Genomic DNA, 13,215 nt, shown 5'->3' on the forward strand with positions numbered 1-13,215 from the left:
GTCAAAAGGAAACTCGCAAGTAGGACATGAGCACAACAGCAGCTCTCCTGTGGTTTCCAGCAAGTGGTATTCAGAAACTTACTGCTGCTGTTGAGAAAGGTCCCGGCCTCGCACTGCACACACTCAAAACAGCAGGTGAGCATCCCGATCAATTTCTTCTTATGTCCCGCCTCGCATTGCTCTGAGCAGATGGACTGAGGCGCCTGCAAAGGAGAGAGCGCAAGGAGAATTATACGTGATTTGCTCACCGTTTATATACATAGTGTTTGTGTGTGAGATTTTTATTGACGTTTTAACATTATGAGGAAAGTGAAGATTTACAGAAGGAAAGTAAGAAAGAGAGGAAGGAGAGAGGAAAATAGAAGAAGGAGGTTGTGCAGCAATGTATGTGGTGAAATAAACAAAAACCAAACGAACAAAAATGTCAGTCTTAATTCCCTTGCTTTCTTATCATGTGTACACCAGATGACTACAATTATAGCAATAAAATAAAATGAAATTGTTAAGTGTTATATATTGATTTGTCTTTTGTATTTGTCTTTTTGTTTGTTTTATAAGGCTGATCAATATTCTACAGCATTTTAAATGTGTTTTTGGAAGGGGGGATATTGTGTGTTTTTGTTTTTGTTTTAGCTATTGACTTGTGTTTTTTACTTTGTATTTTTGTCCTGAGATCTGATGACAAAGGGCAGTATATAAATCTGATAAACATATAAAATTACATGGGTGTGTTGTATCTTAACTATTGTATCTTCTTCTAACCCATACTATAGAATAAACTGGAGGCACCGTCTATATGCTACCTTATTCATAAACAAAGCATACTGCCCCCCCCCAAAAAAACCCTCTCTTTTTTGCTAGACGCTCCAAAGGCTTTCAGTTTTTGTGGCCAGGGGGGTGGGATTTCTATCAAGGCTCATCCCCAGACCTTTGAATGTCAATCATCCAAATTAGCCAGCTCAAACTTTTGCTCCCCTTTTGCTGTTCATTCCCCCTCTAATTTTTATTATTTATTAAATCATGGTGATAAATCGGATTCCTCCTTCCTACAAGAAGACCCTCCAACATCTTCCACAGCAGAGGGTCTTCCATTTGTAAGCCCGTCTGTGATGCTACATCACGCCAAGGGTTGCCACCAGGAAAATTGTCAATTTGGGTCAGTTACATTTATTCATTGAGTTCCTTGGGATTTCATTCCCAGTGGTCTGTTTAAGACATGGCTCCAGAAATGCAGGACCTTAACGGCATCTCCAAGTGAGACACAGATAGCTTACATGGGGATAACCACCTCTCTGGTAGTGATCCTGGGTTAGTTTAGTTATGTGCTTTCCTTTGTATAGTGTCAAATTGATGTGGTTCGAATCCCCGTGATGGGGTGAGCTCCTGTTGCTCTGTCTCAGCTCCTGCCAACCTAGCAGACTGAAAGCACACCAGTGCAAGTAGATAAATAGGTACCGCTGCGGCGGGAAGGTAAACAGCGTTTCCATGCGCTCTGTTTTCCGTCATGGTGTCCCATTGCGCCAGACGTGGTTTAGTCATGCTCGCCACATGATGTGGAAATTTGTCTGTGGACAAACACTGGCTCCCTCAGCCTGAAAGCGAGATGAGCACCACAACCCCATTGTCGCCTTTGACTGGACTTAACCGTTCAGGTGTCCTTTACCTTAACCTAAAGTTTGTAACATCACATTAGACCTGGAAATCTTCTCCTGGCTTCCAGTTCATCTCCAGGCCCAACCTGTCACAGTGGCCGGAGCAGGCTACTTCAGAGTAACGACGCTACACAGCTCTGCATTTTATTCTTTTATTGGTGCTGCGTATTTACAGTGCTGAAGTCATTGCTATTTACACGGAGAGATGTGGTCATTCGGTTTCAGAACCTCCGAATGGCTTTTGGCGCGTCTTTCTCCAACACAAAAGCTTTGGCAGACCCATCCTCTTTCCCCTCCTCTTTCTGCGTAATTCCGGAGTTGGGGGGATGGGTCTCCCCCCCTTATTTGCCCCTTCCTGTCCCACCTGGGACCCTGGCTCCGCTACCTTGCCTGAGCCTCGGACACGACTTCCTGTATCCCCACTGGAATCGGAACTCCCTCTGCTTTCCCCTGTGCTCGGGGATGGGCTTGAACTCAGGAGGGGAGGGACTTCGCGATATCCCCTGTCCCTCACACAACCCAAGGTGTTTCTTCACATACAAAGCTCTGTGGGGCTTGGGACATTAGTACCTAACAAAATACCTCCACCTGTTTGTAAGGACCCTTTCCCTGATAGCTCAGCAGGTAAAGAATAAGACTCTTGATCTCAGGGTCATGAGTTCAAGTCCCACGTTGGGCAACAGATTCCTGTATTGCAGGGTTGGACTAGATGGTTTTAGCGGTCCCTTCCAAATCTATGATTCTATGTCCTGAAACAGCCTTCATCCACCTGGTACCCTCAAAATACCTGTGACTACAGCGCTCATCAGCCCTGGCATCCTGCATCAGCTCTGTGCCCAATTTCATCCCCCTTGCATGCACTGTAGACATTTTCAGAATATTTGGATTAATTGTTTAAATGAAATTTGTATAATTTGAGAATGAATTAAATGTTAAAATTGGAAAATCTAATAAAAATGTTTATTAAAAAAATAGACATTTTCAGAATGACCAAAAAAAAAAGCAGCAGTGATTATTATATCTGTCTATCAAAGACAAAGCTCTATGCAGGGATGTCTCGGAAGACATGGCCAAACGCCTCAAGGAGTTAACCTCCAAACAGGCACAAGGTGGCAGTCTTGAGCCAATGTAAACAAGTTGTGGGACCCGCCTGGTGCAGATATCTATCAGAAGGGGGGGAACTGAGATTTCTATGGACTTGTTTGCATTCACCCTAAAGCATATTGCTAAATTAGCAAATTATAGGGAAGGACCGTAGCTCAGGTGCAGAGCACCTGCCTTGCATGCAGAAAGCCCCAATGTACAATCGCTGGAACCCGGGAGAACTGCTGCCGGTCAGTGCAGAAAGTATTGAGCTGAGTGGAGCAATGGTCTTCAGGCAGATTCCTGTGTCCCTCCTCAGGGTTTCGGGTAGGAGACCATTCTGATGGCTCTGTTGGGGGCTGAGCCTCAAGATCTCAAAGTAGATATCGAGCTGTGGACCTTCCCCAGAAAGTGACGGTCAATATTGCCCACGCATCCAGAATTTCCCAGACATAGCCAGTCAGAAACAGTATCCAGATGGGAATTGCTGTAATGTCTGGAAAAACTCGGACGCATGGCAACCCATGTCGGAAGGGTAGATTTTTGCAAAAAAAAAAGCTCAACAACCTCATATATTTTTTGAGACTTTGAAATATGCCAACCCTAGTTCATAGTCATTTGTGGCTTGGACCCTTCCAGATTAGACTGCTGCAATTTTTGGGGCCGGGAGTCGGTGGGTGCAGTCCTTGAAAACTGTCCAGAAGCTTCAGTTAGAACAAAACCTCCGCCAGCTTACAATAACTCCCTAAAAAACCATTTTGGACATTTGAAGTTCTCAATCAGAGGTGGGTGGAACCTGTGGCTCCGGTGCATAGCTCGCTCTGGTGCATAGCTGCCAAGTCTCCCGTTTTCCCCGGGAAATCCCCGTTTTTCCAGCTGTTCCTAGCTGAAAAAATGGATTTTTTTGTTTTTCCCCGGTTTATTCTGGCACAGCGGCCATTTTGGAACTGGGTGGAGTATGCTCAAAAGCGACTTTTGATGCTGCTCTGCCCAGTTCCAAAATGGCTGCAGTGCAACTTCTGGCATGGCGGCCATTTTAGAACTGGGCAAAGCAGCATCAAAAGTCACTTCTGAGCATGCTCCGCCCAGTTCCAAAATGGCGGCAGCGCTACTTCCGGTCCCTTATTTCTCTGGCAGCATCTTGGCAGGTATGCTCCGGTGCCCCTGCCCTCGCAGCGCGCAGCATGGCTTCCGCACGGCTTTGTCGCGCAGCGCCCCACCTGCCGGCCCAGCGCCCTGGTGCCCCGCGCCACCGGGACTATACCTAGAGCCGGCCCTGCCATCCACACTGGGATTGATGGGAGTTGGAGTCCAAGAACATCTGAAGGACCGCAAGTTGTCCATTTCTGAATTAGGCACTCACTTGTCTTTATTGCCCCAGGCTACCTCCATCACAACTCTTCCTGTTGCCGCCCCACCCCCTCCCATGGGTTGCTGGACTCTAGGTCCCATCATCTTCCCTGACCATTGGCCATGCTGGCTGGGACCGATTGGGAGTTGGAGCCCAACAACACCTGGCCACAGGTGTCCCCCAACCTTGAGATACAATGCCAGGTCTCGATGGAAGTTCCCACCACCACTAAGAAGACCCTTGTACCTAGGAAGTGCCCATTGAGTTCATTCCACGGCAGGAGGAAGACCTCGGAGGTGGAACGGACTGTCTGGCGCAGGGCACCCATGGGAGTCCCTTGAGACGCTACTCACTGTGTTGTTTGCGGTGTGCCAGGTGATGATTTTCTCGTTGATGTCGAGCCTTCCCTGCAACGAATTGTAGGAAGCAATCTTCTTGAAAGGCTTGCCGGGGATGTTCCATTGCCACTGTATGACCTCGAAACCGTTCGGTGGGTCCCCTTTCTGGTCAAAGTTGATCACGGTCTTCAGCAGGGTGAAGTTCACCTTGCCCATCTCCTTCAGTAGCTACGACACGAGGAGAGAGGCACTATTTGTGCGGTGACGCCAAGCCTTTTTGAGCTCAGGTCTCAAAATCATACTGCCAACCACCACCAGCTGACCCCAAAAGCCCAGTCCCTGCCCAGGCTCTATCTCTCCCTCTAGTTCCAATGTTCAGCATTGAGTGCTGTTGCTTAGGTAGCCAAAACAGCACCACCCACATGGGGTCGTTCCAGGAGGCTGGGGGAAGACTGAAGTTTTACAGAAGTACTAATCTTTCTGGGAGGGGGGAGGGCTGAAAGCAGTTGACCCAACTGATTGTGCCCAGTGGCCCTGGAATGTTGGCAGAATGTTGGCAGACTGTTTCCTTCTGCATTTCCTTCTGGGTTTCCTTACTGGGGTCATTGGTAGGGCTGGGCGATATATCGTCCAAAACTGGTTTCAAGTCCATATCATGATATCGGGTTTGTAATTTTTGACCTGGGGATATATTGTGAATCACGGTGTGTCTTTGTGTTTGTGTGCAAAAAATCACAACGTGGGGGGAAACCGTGAAGCCAGCCAAAGCCTCTACATAGCTCCACCCTTATTTCAGACACCGTGATATATTGGTAGGTCGCAATGTTTACCTGGTGACATATTGCATTGTTGAAAACCAGATATCGCCCAGCCCTAGTCACTTGCGGAACCAAAGACAAAAATCAGGTGGGTCCATGGTTCAAATTTTTCTTTGGTAGGCAAATTTCTACACTCGCATTCATCATCCCTCTCTAACCTCCGCCCACTGGGCAAGTCAGGGTCAGTGAGGGGGTAGGGCCCTGGGGCAGGGGTGTGGTTTGGGGACAGGGCATGGCCCGTAAGGACCCCCAGAGGCCAGATAAAGAGGCCTGGAGGGCCTCGGCTGGCTCCCTCGCCTCATTTTCTCCATCCAACCGTAAACAACCATGTCTTGCAATCCTGCCTTGGGTCAGTACTCCATGAATACATTCCCTCCCTCCCCAGCCATGTGGCATTGATGCGAGGGTTCACCTCCCACGGATAAACCTCCCGACGGTCACACCGTGTGGCGCTGCATCTTAGCAGCTGGTGCAAGGCGTGCGCAACCACGTAAACGGCCGAGTAGACGTTGAAGTTGATGCGGTCCCCGGTGCCCCGGAGGCTCTGGTCGTAGGAGCGAGCCTCCGCCAGACAGTCGTCGCATTCCTGGTTGCACGTCGTCACGCCAGAGGCAGCCTGGCCTTTGCCACCTTCCCCCGGGGGGGATGGACCCCTGATGCGGAAGTTGTCCATCCCCGGGATGGGGACATCTTGCACGGCCACGCCAAAGATGGTGCCCACGCTCGAGAGGTTGGCGATGCCGTGGGTGCTCGGGTCGATGGACCAGGCCTCTGCGGCGATCCACACGACGTCCGTCATCTTCTGGCGGATGACCTCTCCGAAGAACGTGGGGAGAGGCAGCTCCAGGCTGAGGACGATCACCACTTTGGCCGTGCTCCTGTGGATCTTGGCCACAAGGCTGCTGATCCACTCCTGGGTGCTGTTGCTCGAATCGTAAGAATCCTTCCCCTGCACCGGGATGGTCTCCTGGAAGGCAATGCAGCTTCGAGTGGCCTGGGCTCGCAACAGCTGCAGGTTTTGTTGGCCGTAGTCGTCGTCGCTGGCGAGGACAATGAACCAGTTCCACTTGAAGTGCTGCAGGAGCCGGAGCATGACGGCGATTTGCTGTTCGGCGCTTGGGATGGTGCGGAAAGCAGCCGGGAAGACCTTGGGGTCACTCAGGGACTCGGTGGTGGCGCTGTAGGTGATCTGGAGGGGAAGGAGAGAAGAGAACGTCATAGGAGGGCACAGCACCAGCAAAGCGGGACTAGCAGGTGAAACTGATGGAATATGTAGAAACTGCTAGTTTAAACTAGCAGAATGCATAGCTGCCAAGTTATCCCTTTTTTTAAGGGAAATTCCATTATGCTGAATAGGCTTCCTCGCGAGAAAAGGGAAAACTTGGCAGCTATGAGAATGAGAGATTAGGGAGAAGGAGAAGGAGTTTTTAAAGAGGAGTAAGGTAAAGGGACCCCTGACCATTAGGTCCAGTCGTGACCGACTCTGGGGACTCTCTGTACGAGGGAGCCGGCGTACAGCTTCCAGGTCATGTGGCCAGCATGACAAAGCCGCTTCTGGCAAACCAGAGCAGTACACGGAAACGCCGTTTACCTTCCCGCTGTAGCAGTTCCTATTTATCTACTTGCATTTTGACGTGCTTTCGAACTGCTAGGTTGGCAGGAGCTAGGACCAAGCAACGGGAGCTCACCCCGTCACAGGGATTCGAACAGCCGACCTTCTGACCAGCAAGCCCTAGGCTCAGTGGTTTAACCACAGCGCCACCTGGGTCCCTTTAAAGAGGAATTGTGGAATACTTAAAACGTTAGCAGGACCGGGATGAAGTGAGCAGTTGAACTACAGGTGGAGGGGACAACTGGAGATGAAAGAATAAGAAATAGTTAGAATATGCATCAGTAAAGGAAAAATGAAAAGAACCATAGAAGGGGGTGAGGGAAGTCAAAGCTACTGTAAGCGTATAGTTTAAATTTGGTAATATGTGCAAATTAGAGTGGCTGGGGCAACCCAGTCACATGGGCGGGTATTATTATTATTATTATTATTATTATTATTATTATTATTATTATTAAACAGGACACCCCTATTTTCATCAGTCATGAAATGTTGGAGGATACGCATACCAGCCAGGCGGAAATACTGAGAGAATGACTCCGGGCCGGCCAGAGGCGTGGCTTGTGGAGAGGAGGCGTGGCCTTGGGAGGCTTCTGAGGGGGTCTGAGGGGCCGCATCCCACCCTTGTGGTTCCCTGCTCCTGCCAAGGAGGGCTGCCAACTTTACCTGTGGGATGAGGAACTGGCTCAAGAGGTAAGCGGCTGTCACCGCTGCCTGAGACGAGTCTGGCCCGATGATGGCTATCACCCTCGGGCGGTACTGCGTGTAGTTGGTTTCGATACCCAGCAGGGAGCGGTTGTTGGAGAGGAAGTATAAGATCGGATGGATGGTGTTGGTGAGGTAGCAGACGTCCACCATCTCGTAGCCCAGCCGCAGCCCTGGCAGGAGGGCGCTGGCTTTGTTGATCTCTTCTACCGCGAAGCGCATGGCCTGGAGGTAGCTGTAGCTCACGACTTTCAGATTGTACCTGGGAGAGGGGTGAGAGGCGATGTACTGAGGGACAGCTCTGGACCGGGGAGGACGGGCAAAGCTCCGGTTGAGTCGCCTGCTCATCCTTAAAAGGGATTCCAACAAGCATCATTTAAAAATGTGAAACACAAGACCATCAGAAGCCACCAGGCCCTTAGTCTAGCTGCCTGCACTGACTGGCGGCAGCTCTCCAGGTTTTCAGGCAAGCCTATCCAGATGCATATTCCACACCTGGAGTCCTGTGTCCAGTTCTGGGCACCACAATTTAAGAAGGAAATTGATGAATCATAGAATTGTAAAGTTGGAAGAGACCACAAGGGCCATCCAGTCCAACCCCCCTGCCGAGCAGGAAACACCATCAAGGCATTCTTGACATATGCCTGTCAAGCTTCTGCTTAAAGACCTCCAAAGAAGGAGACTCCACCACACTCCTTGGTAGCAAATTCCACTGCCGAACAGCTCTTACTGTCAGGAAGTTCTTCCTAATGTTTAGGTGGAATCTTCTTTCTTGTAGTTTGAATCCATTGCTCCGTGTCCGCTTCTCTGGAGCAGCAGAAAACAACCTTTCACCCTCTTCCATATGACACCCTTTTATATATTTGAACATGGCTATCATATCACCCCTTAATCTTCTCTTCTCCACGCTAAACATACCCAGCTCCCTAAGCTGTTCCTCATGGAACATGTGCAGAGGAGAGTGACCAGTCTGATCAAGGGAAGCCAAGCCTGATGAGGAGCAGTCGAAGGAGCTGGGCATGTTTAGCCTGGGAAAGAAGAAGCTGAGATAACTTCAAATATCTAAAGGATAAGCTGCATGGAGGATGAAGCAAGCTTGTTTTCTCCTGCTCCGGAGAGCAGGTCCCGAACCAACGGCTTTAAGATACAAGGAAGGAGATTCCGACAAAACACCAGGAAGACAAATATATGGCAAAACAAAATTTAAAAAATTCCTTCCAGTAGCACCTTAGAGAGACCAACTAAGTTTATCCACTGGATTCTTATCTCATTATACATGATAAAGCTTTCTTTAGCACCTCACCCCATGCTTTTTCCTGCAAGACCAATTGCAGTCGTTAACAGTCATCAACAGGTTTACCACTCCTATCAGCCAATCACCCATCCCCACCACCCTTCTGAGTAATACCCCTCCCCACCCTCTCACTATATATAAGGGTCTGGTGACTTCTGTTTCAGTGTATCTGAAGAAGTGTGCATGCACACGAAAGCTCATACCTATGACAAACTTAGTTGGTCTCTAAGGTGCTACTGGAAGGATTTTTTTTTTGACTACGTCAGACCAACACGGCTACCTACCTGTAAATATATGGCAGTAAGAGCTGTTCCAACTGTGGAACGGACTGCCTCGGGAGGTGGTGGGCTCTCCTTCCATGGAGGTTTTTAAGCAGAGGTTGGATGGCCACCTGCCAGAGATTCTTTAGCTGTGAATCCTGAATTGCAGGGGGCTGGGCTAGGTGACACTTGGGTGTACCCAAGATGCTTCCATGATTCCACCCCATACCCGCAATCTCATTTCAGTTCTCCTAAAATGACCTGCCCTCCCCAGTGCTGGATTTACACATAAGCTAAACAAGCTATAGCTTAGGGCCCCACTCTCTTGGGAGGCGTCCCAAAAAAATAAAGGCGGGGAAACCCTGGGTGTACATTTCCAAAATATAAGATAAACAAAAACTAAAATAAAATCTACATGCAGCAAGAGTGTTTTGTGTTGTGCAAGCTTCTATGATGTAAGCAATGGGCTCCACCTGCTAGCCTGCTCCCTAAAATATCACTGCTTTGCTCATTTCTATATATAGGTGGCGCTGTGGGTTAAACCACAGAGTCTAGGGCTTGCTGATCAGAAGGTCGGCGGTTTGAATCCCTGCAATGGGAGCTCCCGTTGCTCGGTCCCAGCTCCTGCCCACCTAGCAGTTCGAAAGCACATCAAAGTGCAAGTAGATAAATAGGGACCGCTCCGGCGGGAAGGTAAACGGCGTTTCCGTGCGCTGCTCTGGTTCACCAGAAGCGGCTTTGTCATGCTGGCTACATGAAACGGAAGCTGTCTGCGGACAAACGCCGGCTCCCTCGGCCTATAGAGCGAGATGAGCGCCGCAACCCCAGAGTTGGACACGACTGGACCTGATGGTCAGGGGCCCCTTTACCTTTACCTATATATAGGGTGCCTACATTCTGCATGGAGTGGTTGCATGGCAACATGGGCAAATGACTTTAGATCCCTATTAGGTCCATCAATTACCATAGAGCATATATTCAACACAAAAAAACAGCGACAATTTGTTGTTGACAAAGGACAGCTGGGCATATAACGTTCCCCATTACCTTCAGTAGCTTAGGGCCTCATCAAACCTAAATCCAGCCCTGGCCCTCCCCCATTTCTGATACCCAGTACATACTTTTTGCAGACGGGGACCTGCGCTTGGCTGAGGTGGGGCCTGCCCACAGCTTCTGCGTGCAAGGAGAAGAGGCCCCCTAGGATGTAATCTCCTGCCAGGTGGAAATGGGAAGCGGGCGTGGTCACTGAGGCCACAGCAGCCACCAAGGCACCGACGCAGGCCGCCACCAGTCCGGTGAAGCGCATGGTGGGGCACTTCCTTTACGGCACCCTCATATCGGTGGCTGTCCAGCCCGAAGATGGGAGAGATGTCTCTGACCTTCCCCTTGCCACCTGCCAGAGCCTTTCGCTAGCTCCTTTGCATAGGAGGCAGGTAAGGACCAGCTCATTTGCATACGTTTATGCATGGGGTGGGGAACCGTGACCTGGGCATTGGACTCAATGGCTCATGAGGAGACATGGTTCATCTCAGTCGTTTTGCTGCAATGTGCTGGCCGCTTGATCTTTTTCAGTGTTGGCCAACGTGGCCCCCTGCAGATGTTACTGGACTCCAGTTCCCATCAGCCCCTGGCATCTCAACCAATGGTCCGGGATGATGGGTGTCGGAGTCCTTCAACAGCAGGAGGGCCAGGGTTTCCCCAGCCCTGCCTTAAAAGCTAGGGGCAGTGAAGGCAAGTGATGGTTGCCTAGGGGCAGTGAAGGCAAAGGATGGTTGCCTACTAGGGGCGGTGAAGGCAAGGGATGGTCCGGTTCAGGACTTAGCTGAGCTGGCGAAAAGGACATGTTTAACCAGAGAAAAGTCACTGTTCACATTTGTTGACAACTGGAAGCCTCCCGCAGACTTTGTGTGAAAAAGAAAAATAATGATTTGAAGACTAAAGATAATGTTTGTTTCTAGAAAGTGGCTTTGTTAGGTATTGAGTGAATGAAGTGAATGTTGTTTGCATATGGCAAAAGAAGGTCTTACCTTCTCGAAATTTATTTCTCTCTCTCCTTTAACCATTCTATTTCTTTATTTCTCTCGCTCTCTTTCTTGATTCCTTCCCCACCCCCATGTTTTTATTGTATTTCGATCAAAGTCTAAATTTGAACAAAAAAAGGGGGGGTATTCAGTATTAAGTTTTGTATTCTTCTCTATGTTGTTGTTGTTTAGTCGTTTAGTCGTGTCTAACTCTTTGTGGACTCTTTGTCCAGTTTAGGGAAGCTTTTAATCTTTAAGAAATTAGTGTATTTTAATATTTCTGTTGGAAGCCACCCAGAGTGGCTGGGGAAACCCAGCCAGATGGGCGGGGTATTATTATTATTATTATTATTATTATTATTATTATTTGTGACCCCATGGATCAGAGCACGCCAGGCACTCCTCTACAAGCACTAATAATTTTTTAAGACTATAGAGAGCCTTTATTCTCAATAATAAAGGAATACACAGGTGGAGAATACTTTTATTTCTAAGCGGAATCTTTGTATGAGTTAATACCTTGTGATCCCATTGGAGCTGTGCTGTATCTTCGCATTTCTGCCCTTCCAGGATGTGCTTCTTTATGGTTTAAACATCAGATTCTTTGTTTTCTTCCTCTTTGTTGTCTGTACTTTGGAGGGGAGGGGGCTTAACAAATCAATAAAATTGAGAGAGGGAGAGGGAGAGGGAGAGGGAGAGGGAGAGGGAGAGGGAGAGGGAGGGAGAGAGAGAGAGAGAGAGAGAGAGAGAGAGAGAGAGAGAGAGAGAGAGAGAGAGAGAAAGAAAGAAAGAAAGAAAGAAAGAAAGAAAGAAAGAAAGAAAGAAAGAAAGAAAGAAAGAAAGAAAGAAAGAAAGAAAGGGACTTCTGTTCACTTTTAAAGGCAAGGCTGTCTCAAAAATGGTTTATGTCAGGGGATCATAAACCAAAAACCTCAGCCCTCTTACCTCCCATATTTGCACCATGCTAGCAGACTCCTCTCCCCCTTTTCCATGCAAAGCTCAGGGTTCACTGAGGCAAATAACCCTGTGCTTTAGATTTGCATAAGTAGCCTGTTTGCATTTAACCTTACAAGAACAGGCCAACTGCTCTGTGGAAGCTGTGAGGGTTGCATTTTGAGAGCATGACACCAGTCTTGATCCAGGGACCCCGGTGTTCTTTGGAGGACAAGGGCAGGGACAATTTTCTGCTATAATAATAATAATAATAATAATAATAATAATAATAATAATAATAATAATAATTTATTTCCCACCCTCTGACTGTGTTTCCTCAGCCACTCCAGGCGGTTTCCAATATTAAAAACATAATACAGCATCATAATTAAACATTAAAAACTTTGCTAAACAGGGCTGCCTTCAGATGTCTTCTAAAAGTATGATAGTTGCTTATTCCTTGACATCTGATGGGAGGGCGTTCCATAGAGTGGGCGCCACTACCGAGAAGGCCCTCTGCCTGCTTCCCTGTAACCTCACTTCTTTCAGTGAGGGAACCGCCAGAAGGCCCTCGGAGTTGGACCTCAGTGTCCGGGCAGAACGATAGGGGTTGAGACGCTCTTTTGGGTACACTGAGCCAAGGCAATTTAGGGCTTTCAAGGTCAGCACCAACACTTTGAATTGTGCCCAGAAACATACTGGGAGCCAATGTAGGTCTTTCAGGACCGGTGGTTATATGGTCTCGGCGGCCGCTCCCAGTCACCAGTCCAGTTGCCGCATTCTGGATTAAATGGAGTTTCCGAGTCACCTTCAAAGGTAGCCTCACGTAGAGCGCATTGCAGTAATCCAAGCGGGAGACTGTCCAGATCATCATAACAATATAAGGAAAGTCTGCTGGATCAGGCCAATGGCCCTTCTAGTCCAGCACTGTCCTTTCACAGTGGCTGCCCAGGTGCCTCCAATGGACAGTCTGCAAGCAGGATTCAAGCACAAGACCACCACCCCGCTCCTTAAGTTTTCCAGCAAATGGTATTCGGAAGTAACACTGCCTCCAACCCTGGAAACTAGATTTCTGCCACATCACTGCTTCTTGGTGTAATCTACCTCGCAGGGTTGTTGTGGGAGGGGGAGCGGAAGCCACCTTGAGCTCA

At 48.7% G+C, this 13,215-nt stretch overlaps 1 protein-coding gene across 1 annotated transcript in view; it reads right to left on the reverse strand.

Moving 5' to 3' along the window:
- Window positions 1–13,215, reverse strand: part of TAS1R2 (taste 1 receptor member 2) — an 18,667-nt gene that overhangs the window by 2,946 nt on the left and 2,506 nt on the right. The window contains exons 3-7 of the mRNA XM_060276480.1: window positions 10,232–10,351; window positions 7,518–7,818; window positions 5,655–6,431; window positions 4,440–4,652; window positions 83–203 (exon numbers count right to left, since the gene is read on the reverse strand). Of these exons, the coding sequence (XP_060132463.1) occupies window positions 83–203; window positions 4,440–4,652; window positions 5,655–6,431; window positions 7,518–7,818; window positions 10,232–10,351 (1,532 nt within the window). The remainder of the gene's footprint in view (window positions 1–82; window positions 204–4,439; window positions 4,653–5,654; window positions 6,432–7,517; window positions 7,819–10,231; window positions 10,352–13,215) is intronic.

Source organism: Zootoca vivipara, chromosome 6, assembly GCF_963506605.1.
Source record: "Zootoca vivipara chromosome 6, rZooViv1.1, whole genome shotgun sequence".
In the NCBI taxonomy this organism is placed as follows: Eukaryota; Metazoa; Chordata; class Lepidosauria; order Squamata; family Lacertidae; genus Zootoca; species Zootoca vivipara.